This window comes from Excalfactoria chinensis, chromosome 14, assembly GCF_039878825.1.
Source record: "Excalfactoria chinensis isolate bCotChi1 chromosome 14, bCotChi1.hap2, whole genome shotgun sequence".
NCBI lineage: Eukaryota > Metazoa > Chordata > Aves > Galliformes > Phasianidae > Excalfactoria > Excalfactoria chinensis.
Genome location: NC_092838.1, coordinates 10,048,550 through 10,070,459, shown reverse-complemented (window position 1 = coordinate 10,070,459; position 21,910 = coordinate 10,048,550). Strand labels below are relative to the sequence as shown.

General features: G+C 44.2%; 1 protein-coding gene across 1 annotated transcript in view; it reads right to left on the bottom strand.

Annotated features, from left to right (window-relative positions):
- Positions 1–14,292: 14,292 nt before the first annotated feature.
- Positions 14,293–21,910, bottom strand: part of CARD11 (caspase recruitment domain family member 11) — a 39,889-nt gene continuing 32,271 nt past the window's right edge. The window contains exons 17-24 of the mRNA XM_072349308.1: positions 21,512–21,761; positions 21,043–21,139; positions 19,947–20,042; positions 19,121–19,256; positions 18,575–18,748; positions 17,264–17,388; positions 16,326–16,441; positions 14,293–15,759 (exon numbers count right to left, since the gene is read on the bottom strand). Coding sequence (XP_072205409.1) covers positions 15,555–15,759; positions 16,326–16,441; positions 17,264–17,388; positions 18,575–18,748; positions 19,121–19,256; positions 19,947–20,042; positions 21,043–21,139; positions 21,512–21,761 — 1,199 coding nt within the window. The 3' untranslated portion in view covers positions 14,293–15,554. The remainder of the gene's footprint in view (positions 15,760–16,325; positions 16,442–17,263; positions 17,389–18,574; positions 18,749–19,120; positions 19,257–19,946; positions 20,043–21,042; positions 21,140–21,511; positions 21,762–21,910) is intronic.

The window sequence follows — 21,910 nt, the reverse complement described above, 5'->3', positions numbered from 1 at the left end:
TTGAGCAATGAAACCAAAATACTTTAAATAAATCAACTATTTTCTAGCAACCTCGTTAGGTATATGGGAACCTTCCAGGACTATTGTATTATATTTTTTTACTACAGGTACTGATATCTTGGCTGGATGTTTTCTGCAACTCTTTATGATCTCCATCGTAATTTGCTCTTTTTCAGCTGTCCCAGTTCCCCGATGCAGTGAGAGCAATCTTTACTCCCATGAAGTCAGTGAAAATTAAGCCTCTTTCTCTGGAGATAATCAGGATGTGAATGGATGCTTTCCTGTGTAACTTTCTGTAGGTAACCTGCCTTAGCAGGGGGTTGGACTGAGGGATCTACAGATGTCCCTTCCAAACCCTTTGAGTCTGTATTTCTGCAATCACTCAAGAAAAAAATACACTTGATAGGGAATTTGTGTCTCTGTATTTGGGCCATACATCCACATTTTTGACCCAGATTTGCGCAAACTCTTTGAGCTCCTGAGCATCATCACCAAGACATTGAAAACAGGGTAAGAGAAAGAACTGAAAAACCACGAATGGCCTTGCCATAGTAGTGCTGGGTGAAGAATGGGTGACCAAACAGTGCTTTCATATTATAATCATTTTAATTCAGTGTTTTCTGGGGTTTGATTGTATTTTCCTTCCCTTTTGTTAGCTCTGTAGGCAGAGAGGCTATAGAACATGAAATCTGTGCTTCTTGTGAGTTCATGAGCATGAATTCTCTTGCACTGGCCCAATCCCAATACCATCTGGCAGTAAAAATGCCAAACTATGCTATGAGGCTAAGTATGACTGCTTGTTTTATTAAATTTGTAGCCACTGTGTTTTTCTTTCTGTGTGTGATATTTTCATCTTCTGTCCCACAGAGAATACATTACTCACATACATAAAATATGTGAGTCGTGGCACTTGTAGTTAATTTTCACTGTTTTCAGCCTGCTTGACAGTAGCCTGTTCTCCTTCATTACACACCAGCCAACGAGTGGATTAGCTTACTTTCAAAACACAAAACCTCATGTTAATCCCTAAACAATTAATTATTGAGAGAAGACAAGTGTATTTTTAACCCATGCTGTGACTTTTCTACTTATCTCATGCAAGAAGCCATAATCTGTGTAATTCTAGGCATGTCCTACTAAGCATCCTGCAGGCTCTGAATTCTCAGTGTGAGGTTGTCCTGATTCCACATAGGGATGGTGCGTAATATGGATTCTGTGACTTCAGGAAGATCAGAAAGTGAGGTTCTGCTTGGAAGTGTTTCCTCAGAGGGCACATAACGGCCTGTGGGAGCAGAGTGGGCTTCCAGCTGAGTGGGGTACGCAGAAGTCTGACACCTAGGAAACAACCCAGTCTTAAGTTCTGAAAGTGTTTGGACCTCTGAATTTGAGTGCAGAAGACCCAAGCAATAAGTATTGTATCCAGCTCAGGTGCACGTTTCGTTTAGATGTCTGTTATGGAATTGCTGGAAAACAAGGAAAACATTAAGAAGAAGAAAAAGGCAAAAAATCTCAAAAAGTGTGAATGCAGAGCCAGCCAAATGGAGCTTCCTGAGAAAAGAACACAACATGTTTGCTGCCAACTTACACACATTTCTTTCTGCATTGTTTTTAAAATCACTTTTCATCTGGTGATGCAGAGCCAAATATCTCCGTGGGTAACACGTAGCTCCCCAAACTCGGAGCAAATCAGCAAGCCTTAATAAAATTTATGCATGGCTTGCTATTGCAGCTCCACATCTAAAGGGAAAACAGATGTTCTCTTTAGTTATTCTCTTCATGTCCAAAGAAAGCTGTTGGTTACAGTTGTTTTTAAAAATGCTGCTGCTGCAAAGGTTACAAATGATGCAGTTTTTATAATCCCACTCCAAGGCTGCCTTCTAACCGGAATTGTGATGCTTGCAGATGCCGCGTCACCCACTTGCTAGCCTCATATTTCTTAACACCTACACTTTAGGAAGAATAAATAGAACAGAGCCCACATTATGCACCCAAACCCATCAGAGGGCTGAGCCATCCAAGCCCTCTTACTGAATTCACTGCTGAGTTTCTCAGCCCAGGATGTTTCCAAAGGAAAAGCAGAATGGATGCGCATCTGAGCGTGCCGTCACCACATCGCTCAGTGAGTCTCTCTAGGCTTCAGCATGAAGAAGGAATATCTTGCTTCTTCACCTCACTCACCTGGCTTCTGTGCTTCCCACATGTTGTGCATTCTGCCCGCATCATCATTTCCCACTGCACAGTGCAGATGGGCAACCTTTTCTCTCTCCGTTTTCACACAAATATTTTCAAGATGTGCACAAACGTTGGCACTCAGAGTAAGTGTTTGCCATCTGAAAGAGATTGCCACTGCAAACACGGATGCATGCATACACATATATCTCCTGTTTGTTCTTTACTTTGCAGATGGGCATCAAACACAGAGGCCTTCCACATGTTAATAGGTTGGGCCTTATTCCTGTTTGCTTCTACAGCGTGTTTATTCATTGCTCTCTCGTTGGGGGGATCCCAAGGTTTCTTTATTCCTCCCAGCTACCAAATGGACATTAACATGAAAAGCAGGTCCCTGTCAACAACAGAAAAAAAAAAGTCCCCAAAGAACAGCAAATGCAATAAATCCTAGCCTTTGGCTTAATATCCTTTCAAAGACTTTATCCAAACAATCCATTTTAGTCTCTGAATATTCATGTTTTTCAGACAATATGAAAAGATAAACACTCACAGCACGCCCCAATGTGACTGTGAGCTAATTAAAGAATTATTAGTCTCCAAAAGTGGAGAAGGATGAGATTCTGTCATTTTAAAGAGACGAGAGCAAATGATGCAAAACCTGGGTGGAAGGAATGCAGAAAGGAGCTGCCAGAAGCCAACCAGCTGAATGATCCGCATTTCATTCAGACAGCGTTCCAGTGTCCACCTAGAGGAGATTAAGTATCCTGTCCTCTCAGCACAGAGAAGGAGAAACAAATTGGGCATCACCACAAGTGGGGTGGCAGGGAATTAATGAGGAAAGGAAAAGTACATTCTGGTTTGCAAAGGGATAAAAAATGAGCAAATGAAGGATCCTGAAATGTACTGGAAGCATATTGGAACACACCTGTGCCTGAAGAGTGCTGCCTGGAGAGGCTGTGGCTACGAGGGCTGCGAGTAAGAGGTGATGCTGTCTGCTCAGTGCTGCACGTTGGACCCAAAGGCTCTGCTCAGAACTGCCTCGTGTGGGCGGAGTGCTCCCATATCCTGTGCTGTGTCACATCTGTGACTACAGAGTGGATGGAAAATGGCAAGGTTGCATAAAGAAATGAAAGTACCTTCGGTTTCCAAAGAAAGCAGGTTTTTAAAACACCTACTTGTTAATGCCAACAGGAATTGCTCCACTCCTCTCATAATTTGCCTCCCAGGGTTCATGCAGAACCAGAGTGACAGATTTTGATGTTAAGAAAATTAGTAGAAACCACGAGAAACAAAAGAGAGGTGAACTACTATGTTGTCACACGTTAAGTGACTGCCATTAATGATTCAACAGTAGAGCTCAGTTAAAAGGGTACAAGACTCTGACATATGCCAGCTTCCACCTGGTGTCATAGGAACTCCTGAGTATGAATTCCATAAAGCAGGAAGAACTCTCCAAAGCAATACACCATTATCTTTTCCTGTCCCAGATGGAGGTAAAATGTGTCACCGCATGTATCTCTGCAGTCCCAATGAAGATCAGTTCCAACCTGAAAGCCATGAGTGCCAGACATGACAACACCGTGATCCTACATGAGACTGCTGCTTCCCACAAGGACAGGTGGGCTGGGGATATACATTGCCTGGCAGTAGGCAAAGCCCTGCCTGTCAGCTGGTGGGTGATGTATGACCTCTGTGTGAACAGCTCAGGCCCTGCTGTGTGCTGCTCTGGATCTGCTGACATCCCATTCTGCTGAGAATGCATCAGTCACCAATCGCTGCCTGAGAGGAAAGGCCTAAGTGTGAGCAAATGCACAAACACGGCCTCTGGCTGAACATTTAATTAATGCTTAAGTGATTTTGGGCCACTAGTGAATACCAGCATTCCTCATTTTGGGTAAGAGTTGGGTGTGCTATTTCAACATCATACTCAGATAGCATCGCTGTATTCAGATATCATCTGATGATGAAAGAGCACAGTGTGTGGTCAGCCACCATCCCAGTAATTTAGGAGAGCACAGAAAAAGGAGTGCTGGCTTCTGCCTGTCTCCGTGTTCGTTATTTATGCACCGTGTCATTTTGATCTTGTTGTTTGCTTGTAGCTTTGGGCTGACAGTTCCCCGATCCCAAAGGCAGTTCAGCCCCTGACATAAAGCAGGAGAACAATGCACGGCTCCTGTAAAACAACAGGGCTCCCCCCGCTGCTGTCAGAATGCAGGGATTAGATGCAGAATAATGCAGTCCCTGATCAAACCTGCAGCTGTAATTCAACCTCTGGACAGTGCTGATGCCATAAATTCCTGAAGAAAGTGCAGCTCAAGCGATTTGTGAACAAGAGCTGGTGAGTCCAATTGAATTACAGTTGTGGGAGCAGCCGGGATCCCCCTGCACCGAATCATTACTAATGAGAGACAGAGAGTGATTACTTACAATTTTAATGAAATTGAATTTTAATTTATAACCTTGGCTAGAAGAGAAGGAGGAAGAAACATACAGTGAATATTTGCGGGTGACAGGGAAAACACAGCCTGTAACCCAACGTAAACAGAAGGAGAATGAATGCATTCTCCTGGAGACACAAGATATTTTATCTTCAACAATATATTCATTTCTTAGCAAACGGTTGTGATACAGCGAACACTGAGGAAAGCCATCCTCTGTCACAGTTCAGGTGATGAAAGAGCTCAGAAAGAAAAGGCACAGATCTGTTTTCTGCAATTCATTTATGATGCTCAGAAGAAGGGGAACTGTTGAGCTGACTCTGAAGCCATCACAGCCCATTGTTCTGGCACGAAATCAGCCGAACAGGAGCTACAGGCAATGCTGACATATTCTAATCAAATAATCATAGGGCATCACATGGAACCCTTTCTGAACAAGTCTTCCAGCCTCAACGTGTTGTGTTTATTCTCTCCTGGAAGTAAAAGGATAATTAATGCTAAATACTGGTTTAAATATTGTCATTGCTGTTCCCCTTTCTGAGGTATCACTGTGCTATTTTAATATCCTTTCTGATGCTGCAGTTTCAACAGGGACTACAGTAAGGCACAGGAAGGTTAAGAAAATGATGCACAGAGCACACCTCAGATAGGGAAATGTGAAGAGAAAGGTCAAAAATGAACAACTTGAGTGAGGAACAAAAACTAGGCGAGGAATGGAGCACTCATGGCTCACAACACAGCCGTGCAAGTGCTGCAACTCGTAATACGCATCTGCAGTTCAGAGACTGCAGGGGAGATGTGGGATGCAGAGTGAAGGTATGAGATGTGGGGCATGCAGCGAGGGTCACACAAATCACAAAGGACAGGAGAGGTCCTGAAAAATGCTCTGGCTTTTGGCTTTACATTTATTTTACAGAAGGTAAATCAATATCTCCTCACCCCAATGCACTTGTGTCATGTGGCTTTCGGTTATGAGTTGACCAGGGCTTGAACATGTCTTTCCTAGACTGAAAACAGCTCAATCCAAAGGGACTTTTCTACCAAATATCTAAAGCATGGCGCTACCTCACATCAAGAGATGATGGGACTCAGTCTGGTATTTTACTGTACGACTGTGGAATCAGTGGGCAGAGACTACAAATATTCATACAAGAAAACATGCAAATCGAATGAGAATTTCTATACTAAACTATTTTGTTAAAAGGAAGAGCATTAACATGAGATATCTGTACAAGAGAGGATGTTTCAAAGAGCAGGGGAGTCCCGCTGAAGAACAAGTGTAAAAGAGGTGGCTGCTAACAAAGGGTCATTCTCTTCTTAAATTGGTTTCACACCGAAGTGTATCGTCATGCACATTCACACGCAGCCACGGTACCCAATTGATTTTGGAAACCGAAGTGGTATCACTTCACCACTGGGGGGAGACGTGATTCTTTTTGAAACTCCGTAAAACTTCTGCCAGAAATGCACTTCAGCAAGAAAAGGTGAAAAAATAACCTTAAGAAATACAGGGGCTGAATTTGATCCAGGCTGAGCACCGTAAATCACAGGTTCCACTAACAATGGGAATACAGCACGAATGAAGCAGTGCCAGATTAACCAAAATACTCTGTGTTTCCACTCTGATCAATACTGAACCTCACCCAGGTACCCAGGCTTAGCCCAGCTTGAACACACCACCAGCGTCAGTGTGTTCTTTCCCCTTCTTCCCCTCCCTCCCATCACTCACGCTGCGTCTGCAGAAACCCATTTGCAATGCTAAAGTCTCAAGCTGATATTTTCTAACCCTTTATCTGACAGAGACCTTAAATGCGACCAAAAACGTTCCTGCAGATGGCATTATTGGAGTTTTCACTTAACCCCGAGTGGCCTAGTGGCACATTTTACAATCATTCAATTACCCTGACTGCAGCTCAAAAATAAATATATTAAAGAGAGAGAGGAAAAAAAAAAAAAGCAGCAAGAAAATAATTATTTGTGCAGCTCAAGGTCATCGGCTGCAGGAGGATAAAGAAACCATCAGACGGCTCAAAATCAGACCCCTCAAAATCACACAGCTCAGACACTGCTGGAGAAATAACCAGCGTATGGCAGCACTTTGCAGAGGGGCTGTGGCACTCAGTGCCTTCTGCCCTAAAACCCCACACCTACCGCTGGTAGCACAGGAGCAGCCATTCTGCTGGTGGAGCAGGCAGCACAAAACAGCTCCAGTTGATATCGTGTGTCAGGTTCCAAAGTGTGTGATGTTGCATGCGGATGGACACAAGCTGTGATGTGGTGCACACGTGCACACAAGATAGAGGTTTGCGCATGCATGTACAGCTATTCACGTGCCCCACATAAATTACCAAACAGCATCTTGGCAAGACGGAGCGTGTGATAAAGAAATTCCTGTGTGAGGGGTCTGTCACATTTCCAGTAAGAGTAAAGAGCCCATGGAAACTTTCAGCTCAGCTGACAATCTGTGGTTTCTGTTTTGAACTTCATTAATGACACAGGCCACCACCTGCTTGCTGCCTCCTCACTTCTGGATCAAACTGATTACAAAAATAATGTACAAAACAAAGCTTTTTCTTTTTCTTTTTTTTTCTTTCCCTTTTTGTTACACATTCTCATCACCCCCCCCACGCAACTGTATCTCACACCCACAGGTGCAGCCGACCATGGGTTTCCTGTTCTACTCACTGAATGGGGCAAGTTCACAACATGGTTACAACACTTATGAATCTCTAGAGTGAAATCCTGGTTGTGTTAAAAATAGGAGCTTCACCACAGGTTTTAATCGGTCTTTCAGGCAAAGTTAAATAGTTACTTTTGTTTCTCAGTCAGACTTGTTTGTGGAATGGAGACCATCAACAACATCTCACATCACCTGCCTCCCTTTGTCATCTAGTTGACCCAAGCCCAGCTTCCATAAAGCACCACATACCTTCTGGCTGTCATCATTTGGTGTTCCCAATGCTGTAGATGTGCCAGCTGGAGTATGCAAGATCCAGCATGCAAATGGTGATCTAAGACATTAGAAAAGAGTTAGGAAAGGCCGGGAAATACATGCATCATCATCTCTATTGCATTTACTGAAGACAAAACCTCATCCTGAAACCACTGCACCATCCTGGCCCAAACACAGGCTGTCTGTTCTGCATGCTCTTTCCTTACACCTCCTATAGCTGCTTCAGTTATAGCTCTGGTTCTGATCAGCACTGGGAATTTGTAAACTGACATCTTGGCAATCTAACTTTCAGACAGACTCTGTATGCATGATCCTCGTGGACTTCCTTAGGACTCCACACACAGAACTTCACACACCAATGGAGGTCGGTTATCAGAAAACCTCCATATGCTGTTGTCTAGCAGAGAAGGTCATGGCTTAGTTGCTGGGAAAGCCTACAGTTCTGACTATCATAATAGAAATAGCAAGAGCTTAAAGGAGGAGAAATTCAACCATGTACCCCCGTTACACAGTGCAGTTCAATCTTTCTGAGGCACATAGGGTAAATAGTAGTAATAAAATGTGATAGGAAAATCAATTGGAACAAATGAAGCACTGTCTGCGCTGCATTCCAGCTTCTCCATCCCATTGTTAACGCTTTGATTAATAAACAGCAATCTGATAATGAGCAGATCAGCTCAGCACCAGGATATGGAGAAATAAATGCTGCAGACATGCTGCAGTGACAGAGCTAAATCTCACCAGTGTAAGACCATCTTTGGAAGGTGGCTTGACTGTTCCTGAAGGCTGGAAAGGGAAAGCCATTCCTCCAGCAAGGCAGGAATGCTTGGAGGGCAGAGCTCTTCAGGAGAGAAGCTGCCAAGAGACATTGGATTTGATGTTATATTTATAAATGTGCACTTAGAACCAGGCATCAATTTTTCACATTCATTTAATAGAAGTTTACCCCACTGGCTTTCTCTAGGGTGGGGAAAAAAAAAAAGAACAATCAAAAACTGGCTCATATGACAGTATTTTAACAATACAGTGATGCTGCTGTAAAGAACTTCAACTAGGTCAGAGTTGATATCCAGCTCAGTTCTTCCCGGTGCACAGAACTGAAAGTTAATGGAATTCTGCCCATTTATGCCAGGAAGACATTTCTCAGCTTGCTCAGCTTTCTCTATTTCTTGTCCTGCTTTCTGAGCACTGGGGATGTGCCCATGGCCAGGGCTGGGCACGGCCACTTGAGTTCAATCTTCTCTTAGCAAGCACTGCCCCAATGTGCCCCAGCTTTAGCAGTGACCCTCTGAATACCTCATTATGAGCAGCAGATGGACCTTCAGTGTGTCCCAGTTCCTGCACGTCTCTGTGCTGTTTTGCTGATGCCTTGGTAGCTGTGATCGCTGTGGGCTGTGCCAGAAATCCCTGTTAGTTCCCTACATCTCTGAGCAAAAATTCTCAGATTCGCTGGCATTTCACAGCGAGAGACAGGGGAGAAATGTACATAATTGATGTGAGACCAACAGTTGTGGTGAATTTAAATCAGAAAATAAGGACGTTGTCCTCCACAGAAGTGGAAATACTGAACATTTGTCATTAGGAAGCGCTTCCAGGCCTTGGCTGTTGACCATGAACAACCCTTTCCACCAACGTATGAAAATGGAGTTTAGCGGGACAGAGAACAAAGGGAAAAAGCACTGCATCTCAATTCTCTGGTAGAATTCTTCCAGATTGCCAGGGTCAAAAACGTCAGACTGGCTGCTGAGGGCAGCACAGGTGGAGTGGCAGCTATTACTGCTCGTCTGCGTTGTAGCAATTAATTAAGGTGTCTGAAAACAGCCAGAGAAGTTGCACTTCCTGGCTCCTCCACACCCTCCCCAGCAGCTCAGCCCCAGTCTGGTGCTGCTCTGTGTAGCACACACTGCTGCTGAGCAGGAGCATCCCCAGTATTCCTGCATCACCTCCAGCCCTGAGAGGCACTGCCTGGCTCTTGCCTCACTGTTTGCCCAGCTGTGATGGGGTGCTGTGAAGCAACCCATATCAAAATTGCTGTTTGTTGCTAAATTGTCAGACAGCTTTTGATGCTAATATCTGATGAAGCAGATATGCTGTTGTAGATATTTACTCTCAGACAGGTTCCCTATCACCCACCATCTGCTTTTAAAGGGTCTCTTAATTTTTTCTTCTTCTCTTCTTTTTTTCCAGTGACGAATGGTGCAATTAACCCCAGAGAGCCTGATCTGAGCATCAGAAAGTTTCTGCAGCAGAGGAACAGAAAAAAAGGAGGCGGGGGAGGGAGGGTGGAAGAGCTTCCTGTTGTTCTGAGCTTAGTTCCTGGTACGGTTCTCAAACTGAGCTACACATCGCACTGTGCAAGGCAGTCCCCACTCAGATCCTGGAGGCAACACCAGACCTGTATTACAGATGGGAGATGGAAACCAGGATGGGAGACTTTCCATTTTCTGAGGCATAAAAGCAAACGTGTACTGGAAAGACTCAGGGGAAAGTCCATGTGAGTGGCACAGATTTGTCACCGGGTAGGGCCATGAGGATCAGGAAGGGCTCCAGAGCTTTGCAGAAATATGAAGTGCCATTTCTGGGACTGCAGCAGAGTTCTGCAGTCCCTGAAAGATCGGGGAGGAAATTTCCTGTCACAGTCTCAGAGCTGCGTTGGCTGAATTAGGTTTTCCATTCAGGGAAGTGTCAGACAGAGCAATTCCTTGTGGCTGTGTGGGCAGTGCTCAGCACTGTCAGTGTGGGTCGGGAGCTCTGGCCCAGGGTTGTGCTGGGCCCATCTCTCCCACATCAGAAGGCACACTTCATTGACCCACGTGAACCTCCTTTTTCTGTTGCAGACAAGTCTGGAAAAGCAGAAAGTTTTTCTTAAATTGCAATTTTGATTTATGCGTTCATCACTTGGTGCAGTAGGCACAGGGTGGTGCTCTGGTGGAGCTCCAGCAAACCAAGTGCGCTGCAAAGAGCCCATGCACTGCACAGCACAGAGCAGGTGGGAATGCTGGAAGCTGAGCAAGGCAGAGACACAGGGAAGGCAAAGTAACTGGTAGGAAAAGAATCATGTACCTCTTGCTAGAAATCCTGCACACCTTTAATGGCAGACAGCACAAAACAGTGCTGTATTATTCAGTTCTCAAACAAGAGCAAGGGAGATAGTAACTACACCAAGCACGAGAACACGTTTGGTAGGCTTTGCAGCATGAGCTGATTAATGCTGATTGATTCAGAGCATTCAAATCTGCTCACCCAGAAGCCCCAAATCCCCAACTGTGCCTCACTTGTCAGTCTCCAGGGTACAACTCAGCAACTACTGATTTAGCTTTAGTGACCACAAGGAGCATCACAGCCCCCGGCAGCTCTGAAGCCCTGAAGCTACCTGCATACTGCCCAGTGTCATCCTTGCAGCAGAGTTTTCCAACCGTAGGCCATGAAAATAGCTTGGCATGAAAGAATACAGACACCTCTAACAAGTTTGCGGGCATCTTTCCAGCTTAGGCAACTATCTCCACTTAAAGCTCACAGGCAATGGTCTGCTTTATGTCTGTTCTTGCCCTGCACATCATGCAGAACTGCCTGCTGCAGACAGAGCCACCGCCAGCTTTGCCTCCAGCCGGAATTTGGAGTCAAAGGAATAGCAAATTCTGTGTAATAAAGTTTGCATGAAGTTTTTACCTGCAACTGTTCCCAAATGTGCTGAACTGCATGAGCCTGACTGAGATAATACATCACTTTAGCAGCAGAATTAACAGCATGTAAAGCCTGATTCTGTTTCTTTTTCTTGCATTGTGCCACATCTGATAGCTATATGCCATTACTTCTATTATTCCATGGGAGATAAACATCAAATACAAAACTCTCCTCAAAAAGCATTTCAATCAAATTAAATGCTTAAATGTAGAATTCAGAAATACATAGGCTATACACAATTAACAAATACATCTAGATAAGGGACTGGAAGTATGGGCAGTACTGAAGAGAACCACTCCAGAAGGGCTTAAAAACTTTAACCTTCCAAAAATGAAGTGTCAGAATGGAAACATTTCCATAGAAAATTATTTGGATGAAAGCACGTTTTCTAACAGAATATTCCACTGAAATATTTCTGGTTGCATTTTCTAGCGGCCAATTTTTCAGTGACATTTTCCAAAGAACAAACCACATCTGAGAAACTTTCAGCAAGTTCTTGTGACTTCATAAAGCAAAGAAGAAGCAGTTTTCCAATCATACATGTTGAAAGGCTATTCTATGCTTTAGAGACGCCTTGCTTTTCCTTTCTTTCCTTTCTTTCCTTTCTTCTTTTTTAACAGAAAAAAAGCAGCATACCAAATGCAGAGCAATCACCCTGACTTTCTGATAACTCCTTGTTTAGCATAAAATACAGATTGTGGAGAAGTATTCCCAAACTTGAGTTAGAATCTTGAAGTGGTTTGCTTTAAAATGGGCTGATGTCAATTCTGCTTACCTCAGATGGATGAACAGAACCGGATCCAGGTGGTCTCTGTTGGGTGGCTGATGTCAACCGTGATGTTCAGCCACAGCATCCACTTCAAACCTGGCTCTGCCCTTTGATTCCATTGGACTCAGATAATGGCTGTGAATTACAGCCATAGCCACGTGTCCAGGTGCTGATCACCAATCCTGGCCAGCAATGCAGAAACACCAGAGAACCAGGTGGAAAACCAGTCAGACCTTTACCCTTCAGTGAGCTCAGGCCCAGTCTGGCCTGGACTCAGATGGGATACTGTTTACAGCAAACAGCAATTCCAGTTCCTACTGCCTTTTCCTAATCATCGCTTCGACTTTTTCAACAGAGTCACCAGCACTGAAGCCTGACTGATAAAGTGGCTGCACATAGCTGAGGAACAGTATGCGTGACCAGGAACTCAGGATGATGTATATTATTACATGTATATGCAAGGAAGTCGTTGGTAGATTAAAGTAATACCTTGTAAGCTAAACTTAGTAGAATCATTGAAACAATCCACAGCTCAAGCCCCAAGTTTGCACTTCAGCTCTGTGGCTTCAGGACTTGGAATTCATGCTGACCTCACTGCTACATCATCTGGGGAAATGCAAGGCCTCTTTTCAGGCCTGTAGTCTTGAACACGTTTCAAAAGATGTGGAGGTTAATTTCTGCAGGTTTAGATGGACTGCATTTGGAGCTAAGTCAGCAGCCACTCTTCAGCTAGACTCAGTGACAACAGCCCCATCACTCTGTTACCCTCCTGCTGTTCCAATTTTGCTTTTTGAGATCACACCCACGAATCAAAGGGGAATACAGTGCTTCTCCACTGAGTCAAAGAGAGACGAGGTGCTCTGCAGGCTCAGCACACAGCTCTGCTAGAGAACTTCAACTAGCAGTTTGGTTTGCATCAAATGCACAGAAAACTACATTAACTGTGCAGCTGGGAATTCACAGGACATTCACTCTAATACCAAAAAGTGCATTTCTTGTATTCACCCCTCTCGTCTCACAGACGTAGTTAGGCCTGTGATTGTTCTCTGCCTCCATTTCTAGTCCTTCCTTCTCCATACAGTGTGTTTAGCTGTCCTAATACACAAATCAAAAAGCTAACTGCTAAGGGCCAGGTCTCATTTCCTTCTGTGATCCATGGAAAGCCACAGAAGACAATCATTTCATCCTCAGACAGCCATCTACAAAGAAGTCAGACAAATAGCTCTTTGGAGGTATATCTCCGTTCATTGCAAAAGAAACATCCTATAGACTGTGGCATCCACCTTTCCTCTGCCTCTAGTTTAGTGAGACAAATCACACCCACAGCTGTTCTTGGTGTCCAGGGGGCCCAGAGTTAAAGCAATAGTGAGAGACCACCACAGAAGCAGCTGACTTGAGACCCTTCATCCCATCCTTTCTGCTCCCCACCTGCTCCAGCCACTCCTCCAGGTGTTACTGCTTCCTTTGTTTCTGAAGCTGACCTGACCAAACCTTTTGCTGAAGCAGTGGAGCGATGTCCTCACAGTCCTTCCATTTGCTCAGCTGTCTGGGTGCCTTTTCAAGATGCTCCTGGAAGGTTTAGTTTTTCCAACTGATGCTTTCTGCTTTCTTGTTGGGCTACAGAGGCTCTCTGAAGCATCATCCAATTTGTTTTATGTATTCCCCAATCAGTTGTTATTCTTTGCCCTGGCAGGAGCTGCCAATGGTGGATGCAGCTTGTTCTTCGTAAAGAGACTGCAAAGTAGGAGTATCTCCCTGCTTGCACAGTCCAAACAGATGGCACTGGGAAGGTAAAGAGCCATTCTCTGACAAATGCTACGAACAGCCTTTCAAACATGAATAATAGGAGAAAAAGAACAGCAGAAAGTCAGATGTAAACTGACATTAACAACTTCTAGAAGCTAACATTAGTTAAAGAATGATATGCATAAATATGAGTAGAAAAGCATCATCATTCAAGCCAACACAAACTGACCCCAGTCTATCTGAGAGACACCCTGAGCATCAGGAGCTCCTCACAAGGACAGTGCAGCAGTCAGTGCAGTGAGGGCAGCCAGGCCAGATGTTCTGCTTGGATTCTGCTTGCCCTGTTATTGCAAGCTGCTGCATGCCCTTCTGAAGCACTGAGATGGAGGATGTAGGATGAACACAGAAGCAAAGATAAATTAGTTAAACGTGTCTTAAAATGGAGGGATACAGCAGGGAAAGAAAGACCCAAGGATAATGGGATGTACTCCTACTGTAGGTCAGTTCTTACCGCGTTTCAGATCAGCAGTTGTGCAAGTCATAATTATCCGATTGGTTTTATTGAATCAATTTGGCAGTCTCGATACAGTGTCTAACGTATAGAGGAACAATGTTAAAAGCCCTAAGAGACTTAGGAGTCTCAGTCCCTCTCATTATCAGTGGAACTTCAACTCTCTGAGGGGTTGAGTGCTTTTCAAAATGGGATGCGGTCTTCTGAGTCACACACACAGTTCTGAAAACGTTACCCTGCTTGGCCACAGCACAGAGCAGCACTCGCTGGTCCCCGTGCTGTCAATCACAGCGGAGAGGTCAAGGATGGAGCGGCTCCCAGCGATTACTGCCTTATGAAGCTCTCCTTTTCCTCTCTGCAGAACAGTCCCTCCTGTTGAGCTCAGGCATGTTGGCCGGCAATGAAGTTAGAGAGAAATACAGATTTCAGTGGAGAAACAGAGAAGCTTGTCTGGAGAAGGCACCAGTGTTACTTCTAACAAGTAAAAGAAAATTAAACATTGAGAGATGTATAAATGAATGCAATGCAGAGGCAGGGAAAAAACTAAATGAAACCTCTGCAGATCTTGGACGATCTGATGCTCCACTGGGACTGTGGAGTCTATTTTTTTTTATCCAAGTGCCAAGACTGAAAGAAAACTTGTTAAATAGAACAGGGCTCTAGAAAGGAAGGGAAAATTGTCATTTTAATTAATGCCAGGAATAATAGTTATTTTCCTGCTTTCTGATTAAAATGGTAATGGAAAAACAGGGCTGTAGAGCTACTGTGGCCATCAGCAGTAATGTGGCTGTTGCTGCCAAACAGCCTTCAGTTTCCGCACTGGAGTGTATTTGGAATCTCACCTCCAGATGGGTGTGAGGCACACCTCAATTCCATTTCCTTTAGTTCAATCCTCACACTTTATTTCTCTTAGATTCCACTTATCTGATCTCAACAGAAGTGAGTGAAAAGCCAATTGCGATCCATATTTTTACATAATAAATTACCCCAAGATCCTTCTCAAGATCTTTGTCCTTCCCACTCGTTAAACAGCTGCTGTCCATTAAGAGATGTTGGTGTGTCAGAAGCCATGGTGGTCTGATCCACCTCCTAGATCCCTGGCACCTGAAGCATGGCTATCCAGCACCAGATCCAGTCCATACACGGGCTCTGCCAGCAGCAAGTTCCCAGTCAGCAAGGGTGAGACAGGAGTGTGCACTGGGCAGAGTCAGAGAACTCTTTGGGCCCCCGTTCCACCTGGGAACATCCTTTTATCACCAAAGAGCCCCATTTCACACGCTGGTTTTAGAGCTGATCTTCATCTATCCAGATGGTTTTACGCTGCTCTTCTCCAATCTTCTCCTTTATTGTTCTGATAAGGTCTTCAATACTGCTCCACGCATCTGCCTCTACAGAGGCATAAAGGCACGGCAGCTCTTCCAGTTCCTTCTCCTTCAGACGGCACATACGTAAAAACTCATCTTCAGCCTCTGGCTTTGGCAGTAACTTCCTGTACCAAATGAGCAGACCGAAAATAAACATCTCACTTTAGAAGTGAATCCTGTAGTCCCAGCTTCCCCAGTCTAGAATTTATTTTCTACTGATTACATACAAGCAATAAAACTATATATAAGCAAGAACACAGCTACACCACATCTATCCACTCCACTACCTCCATCCCATCACCCCAAGGAAAAATATTTGCTATGGGGAAACAACTTAAGAGGACTGAAAGTAGAGAGAGTGCAAGTGTTTATGGACTTCCCTCTTACAGCGGTGTTACCTGAAGAAATGTTGAGGGATTACTAAGCATGGAGAAAAACACACGCTGAGGTCTCATCCTCCCACAGTGCTGATTGCTACCAGGGATAGGGAACAAATGCAAAGTGTGGGGAATTCCTCTTTTCTCCCATTGCATGATTTCAGGGAGGAGTTGCTGAAGGAAATGATGCACAGGCAGACACCAGGCGAGGGGAAATAGGGCCTGTGTTCCCCTCAGCGACGACATTATTCGGCTCAAGAATTACTTGCTGAATAAGACAGAATATCAAATGCACAAAAGGTTTGCTATTTTACCTGAACCTCTTGATGTTCTTCTCTGAGACTCTGATAAAAAGAACAATGGGATATATCTTGGCTTTGATTAAATCCTTTGTGCAGCTTATTCCGGCTTCCAGGAGACAATGCTTATTCTAAAAACAAAGTCACAACAGAGTCACAAAGAAACATTTGCAGCTGTAGAATCTGCAGATAAAGGTATCGGTACCTTACGGGGTCAGCTCAAAAGCTCTGCATTTACCATTGTACTGATTTAAGGCTCTCAAATCAAATATACATTTAAAGTCCCAACTCCTCCTACTGGTTTACAGCCAAATGAAAGCGAAGCTTAAAAGCTTTCAGAAAATGTCTAAAATAGAAAGGGATTGATCTAAAATTGAAGAGCACGATAAAACACAAGTGGTACATGCATACACAAACGCACACACACTCTTTGTTCAGAGAGAACATCTACTGCAACTGCTCGTGAGAGAAGAAAACAACCTTTTAATTCTCCCTTTTTTCCATGCTGTGCATCAAACCTGCTCTGCTTGATATGAGATCTCTGTCTTTGACACTGTTATCCCTGCACTGTACAGCCCTGCGCCTGTGTTTCAGGCTCTCCTTCCCTTTGTCTCGCTTCTTGTATCTCTCACTCTCTCGCATACTCAGAGATACTCATGATATGAAGAGGAACTGAATGAGGGATGGAGCATAGAAAACGAAAGGATATTTTGCTGCATCAATGTGGGTCATCGCGGGGAATGAATAGGAATACAAAAGGATGTGGCTGAGGAGAAAATAGAAGGGGAAAAGCAAGAGCACAAATAAAGGCCATGTGAGGGAATAAACACGAATCTGAGATTTAAGGCAGGCAAGAAAGGAGCCAACTGTAAACCAGAGTCCTTGCTCAAGAAGTAACAGACACTGCAGACAAATACACAGGCTATCCAATGGGCTCAGGGCACTCTAAGCACCTTGGCGGTGACAGCCTCAATATTGGCAGGTACGATGCACTCGTATGTGCTCAGATTCTTCTCTCTGCTGAAGATGATCGTCTCCATCCTTTGCCTCCTTAAGAACTCTTCCTTTGTTACAATATCTGGTGGGAGAAGTGGATGAGAACAAAAAAAACCACAACCACATCAAGATTACAACAACAGTACACCTGCAAAGCTATCCAACAGCACTTCAGCTGGGATGTAAGAGTGGTTCAGGGAAAGAAGATGAGCAATGAATTGTCTTCTTAACAGCTGCCTCATTTCTTCCATTGAATTCAATTAAAGCTTAATCTGATCACAGCTGAGCACCTCAGCTATATCTTCCACCAATGAGTCCTTGGGCAATTACCACAACACTATGAAGGCATTAAATTCAAACAGTAAATACAATTCCAGCACCTAATGTTATGCAGTAACATTTCAGGGCTGAGGGATGCTGAGAAGTGCTAAAAAAAAAAAAGAAAGAATAAAGAAAAAAAAAGCAGGTCTCTTCAGCACAGGCTCCTAAAGTGTGGATTTACTGTTCCAGCATTTGTGTTTAAAGTTTCAGAAAAATTTGGCTTAGGTTGCAATGCGTGATGCTGGTCCCCTTGTGAATTGCAGCTCTACATCAAAGCTTTTGTTTTATGTTGCAAGACAGGGAATATTTATTATCATACTTAACTTTTTAGTTTCTCTGTCTGGATGACTGTAGGACTGTGTACGATGCACTGGGTATTCAATATTAGTGTAAAAATGAAACGTCAGCTGTGTTTAATGCTGTGCTGTATACAGTCCTGCCCTACAGCAATCACAGTGCTGCATATTGCTTTAATAGTAAATACTTAGCATGGAAGAAAATCAGTCTTTTGAGCAGATCAAATGCACAATCTTCAAGCCTTGGATGAGATAGAAACATAAAATCGCTCTAGGGAAGATATTCCTCATAATAGTGAATACTAGAAACAAATTAATCAAAATTTCACATCGCCTAGATATGCAGTATGCAAACAGTATGCAAACAGAAAGAGCACTCACAGCAATTCAATCTCTGAGGGGCATCCTAGCAACCACGCAGCATACACATGGATAAGATTCACAGACACATCATCTCATAACTCCACGCACTGGTTGTCTCAAAAACATTCAGATATCTCAGGCACACTCAAAAGGCAGGAACTGTAGTTACACATCACTCTAATGTGACTTCAGTATCTCAAGCAACTTCCAGAACTGCATGATCCTCTGTGCGTGCTCATATTTCCAACACTGCAGGTTGGGAGTCACAGGCTTCTTTTACCCCATTACCTGGCTTGCATATGTTGAATTCCAGGGCACCTCCGGAGTTGAGAAGCTTCTGAACCAAGGACTTGGCGAGCATGGTGGGGGTGAACAGAACGGGACGCCTGCGCTCACAGTGGATGGGTCTCACCAAACTGTAAGGAATCAGCCTCTTGTTGATTTCACTTTTGGAATCCAAATCTGAGTAGAGAACAAGATGTTTATACTCTGATTTCTCCTCCTTCAGTATTTGGAGAGAAAAAAGGAGAAACGTGTGAACCACAAATGACATGGTCAGTCATACTGGTCCGTCCTTCTCCGGTGCCTTGCTATAAATCCAGTAGTACGATGCCCAATTTAATATTAAATAATTCAAGTGCTTTTTGCTTTCAAGAGAATATTTCATAGATTAACAGGAGACTTGCTGGGAGAATCTTTCTGCTTATTTGCTCCACTTAAAGTTAAACGTTTTGGTCAAAGAGCAAGAGAGAACCTAGGAAGAGCTGCCAACAGAACAGGAGGTTTCAGTGCTGTAAGTTTGCTTGTGAAACTACCATTACTTTATATCCATACCTTCCAGTTTATCAGGCAAGGGGGGTTTCTTTGCTTCAGATGAGGTCCGTGCCAGACCAGAGGGCCAGCCAGCGACGATACGAACTCGCTCATTGCTATTCATACGCTTATATTTGTTTTCAGACCTGCTGACAAACTGAAAAGGTGAACGGAGAGATTGGACCCTCGTTTCTTACATTCTTTATTCTCCTAGGCATTCATCAGCCCACACTTGCTATCTACAAGATCTGAATTACCTATGTCTATCAAAGACAAGACTCCATGGTTCTGTTGACTGAATTCTAAGGCTCTTTAAATATCATAGATCTGATTCAGAGCCTTTGTTAACGCCCTTAGGGATTTCTTATTTTGTTCTCTGCTCTAAAGAGGCACGCTCTTCTTTTCCTTGGCATAGCTCCCTGCTATCAACAGTAGAGCACTGAGGTATCCACAACAGCATAATGCACACACAGTATCTACACAACAATGCTGAAGATTATAGACACAGCTCTGCACCTTCTTTGTTGTACTGAAGAGACCTAAAGCCCTGTGAGGACAGGCTGAGAGCTGAGGCTGTGCAGCCTGGAGAAGTCTCCAGGGAGACCTGAGAGCAGCATTTTGGTTAAAGGGGGGCTGTAAGAAATAGGGGGACAAACTCTTGAGTGATAGGACAAGGGGATGGGCTGACCCATTCAGTTTTTTCATGTATTAAACCTCTTCTAGATAAGAAGACATCCTGACACAACTACCAAGGGTAGAGTTACTGGGGAGATTAAAGCAGCCTAAGAATGTCATCTATTCTCACCTACAACTTCAGACATTCCAACGAGAATATAAACTTTTTTACCTGTAATATTTGGCCCAAAAGAAAGCTTGCTCTGGACAGACGAGGGCTGGTTTTTGGGTCACTCTGTGGGGCAGGTTCCTCTGGCTGCAGCGTATTCTAGTGAAAAATAACACAGTCTGTTGGTTTATTTGCTTGCTCGTTTTTAATCACACCAGTGAAGGACAGAACGAGCAAAAGCAATTATTTCATATTTCCAATACAACGACTGATTCATAACTACCCCAAATACAACGTTCAAAGCAAGCTATGTATACTATGGCCTATGCTGAGAAATAGTGCTTCTTGTACTGCTCTTCCACATTCCTTTCTTCCCAAGAGACTGCACTCCACAGCTTATGATGGAGGTGATTTCTACATCAAGAAAGAGCAGGCAGAGCTTTTGCTTTCACTGACACTCCTGCCAGTGCTCCCTGTCCTTTTGGTGAGGGAGGCCTGGAGGACAGCAGGAATGCATGACACTTGACCTTGGCTGAAATCAAACACCGTGGCTGCAGTGTCTCTCTGCCAGTGTTGGAAGCAAGCACGTCTCACAGGCTCTGTTAGAAGCTGCAGAAAGAACCTCTGGTAACTAATACACCAGGAAGTTGGTTTTTCAATTGGTAGAATTCTTTGGGCTAAAGAAAGAAAAAGCACTCTCACTGAAAGGAGAGATTGGCAGTTCTGTTGCGTGTGGAAAGCTGGAAGACCCACTTCTCCCCATTGCATGTAGGTTGGGAAAGATCTTTAATCAGAGACAATAATAGTGCTTTGGATTAGACACTTGATCACAGTAAGAGAGAAATAATTCAGATTATTAACTCCAACAACACCGCTTCTTCTGTATGGGGATGCATTAGAGGCATACAGGCAGAGAAAAATGAAAGGCACTGACCACATCACAGAACAGATATGGAGTGTACAGCCTCATAGCAGGAAGGGTTAACAGTGTGCTGGAGCAATACCAGGGACAATACCATTTAAAACAAACAAAGGTCACCCTTTGCCTGGTGCAACCAAAAACTACACAGAGGCCAAACAGGACCTCCTGTAAAATTAACATATCAACAACAAGTAGCAGCAGAGAAAGGCCTATTAAGCGGACTCTGGAGGTACTTACCCGGAGAGCCCTCAGGGTGTTGTGTGAGTTGTCTGTCTCATCTTTGCTTCCTCTGTGCATCAGCCGCTGCAGCTTCACCAGGAGAAGCTGCTGGGCTCTGCAAGGACAGAATCACACAGGTCAGGTTAGTTCTGAAACCACTCAGAGGCTGGACTGCAGCACATCTGCGGCCGCAGAGAAGTTTAAATAGAAACAGGAGTGAGGACTAACTAAACCAGCCAGCAAATGCAGGAACAAAATAACCATCAGGACTGCAGTGCTGTGTTAAGGATTAAAGAACCTCCATGATGTATTTTCCTCAGCACATTTGAGAAACCCACATTGTTCTTTCAGGTGAGCACTGCCATCCTCTTTCTGAAGCCTTATACCTCGTAAACCAAGTTTTATCCCAAGAACTGAGGCGTGCACACCTCTCCTACAGCAGTTATTAATTTTCCTCTCAGCTGTGGCCACTCTGCACAGTGCTTACCTGCTGTAGCTGGGAATGGTCCCCCTCTCCAGGTCCTTGTCTGTGAAGGGATCGACTCTGGCACAAAGCCAGTCGCACCCCCCACACGTCCCCTGGTACATGGTGTCAAGAATATGAACAATCTCATCACATTTCACCGACAGGGAGCAGCAGTCCAGCTGGCTGGAGATGTTCAGATTCAGGCGGATGTGAAATGAGTCCCCCGATGCAATAAGCCCATCATCCAGCTCAGAGAGCAGCTTCCTGTAACCTGCAGCGATGAAGGACGGGATGAAGCATGACACGTTGGGCAGCACCCTGGTGTTGCTGCATTCTAAGGCTCCTCCAAGAGAGGTTTTGTACTTCTGGAAACACTACAGCAAGGTTATGGGGTTGCACCTTAATGACACTAATGGAGCT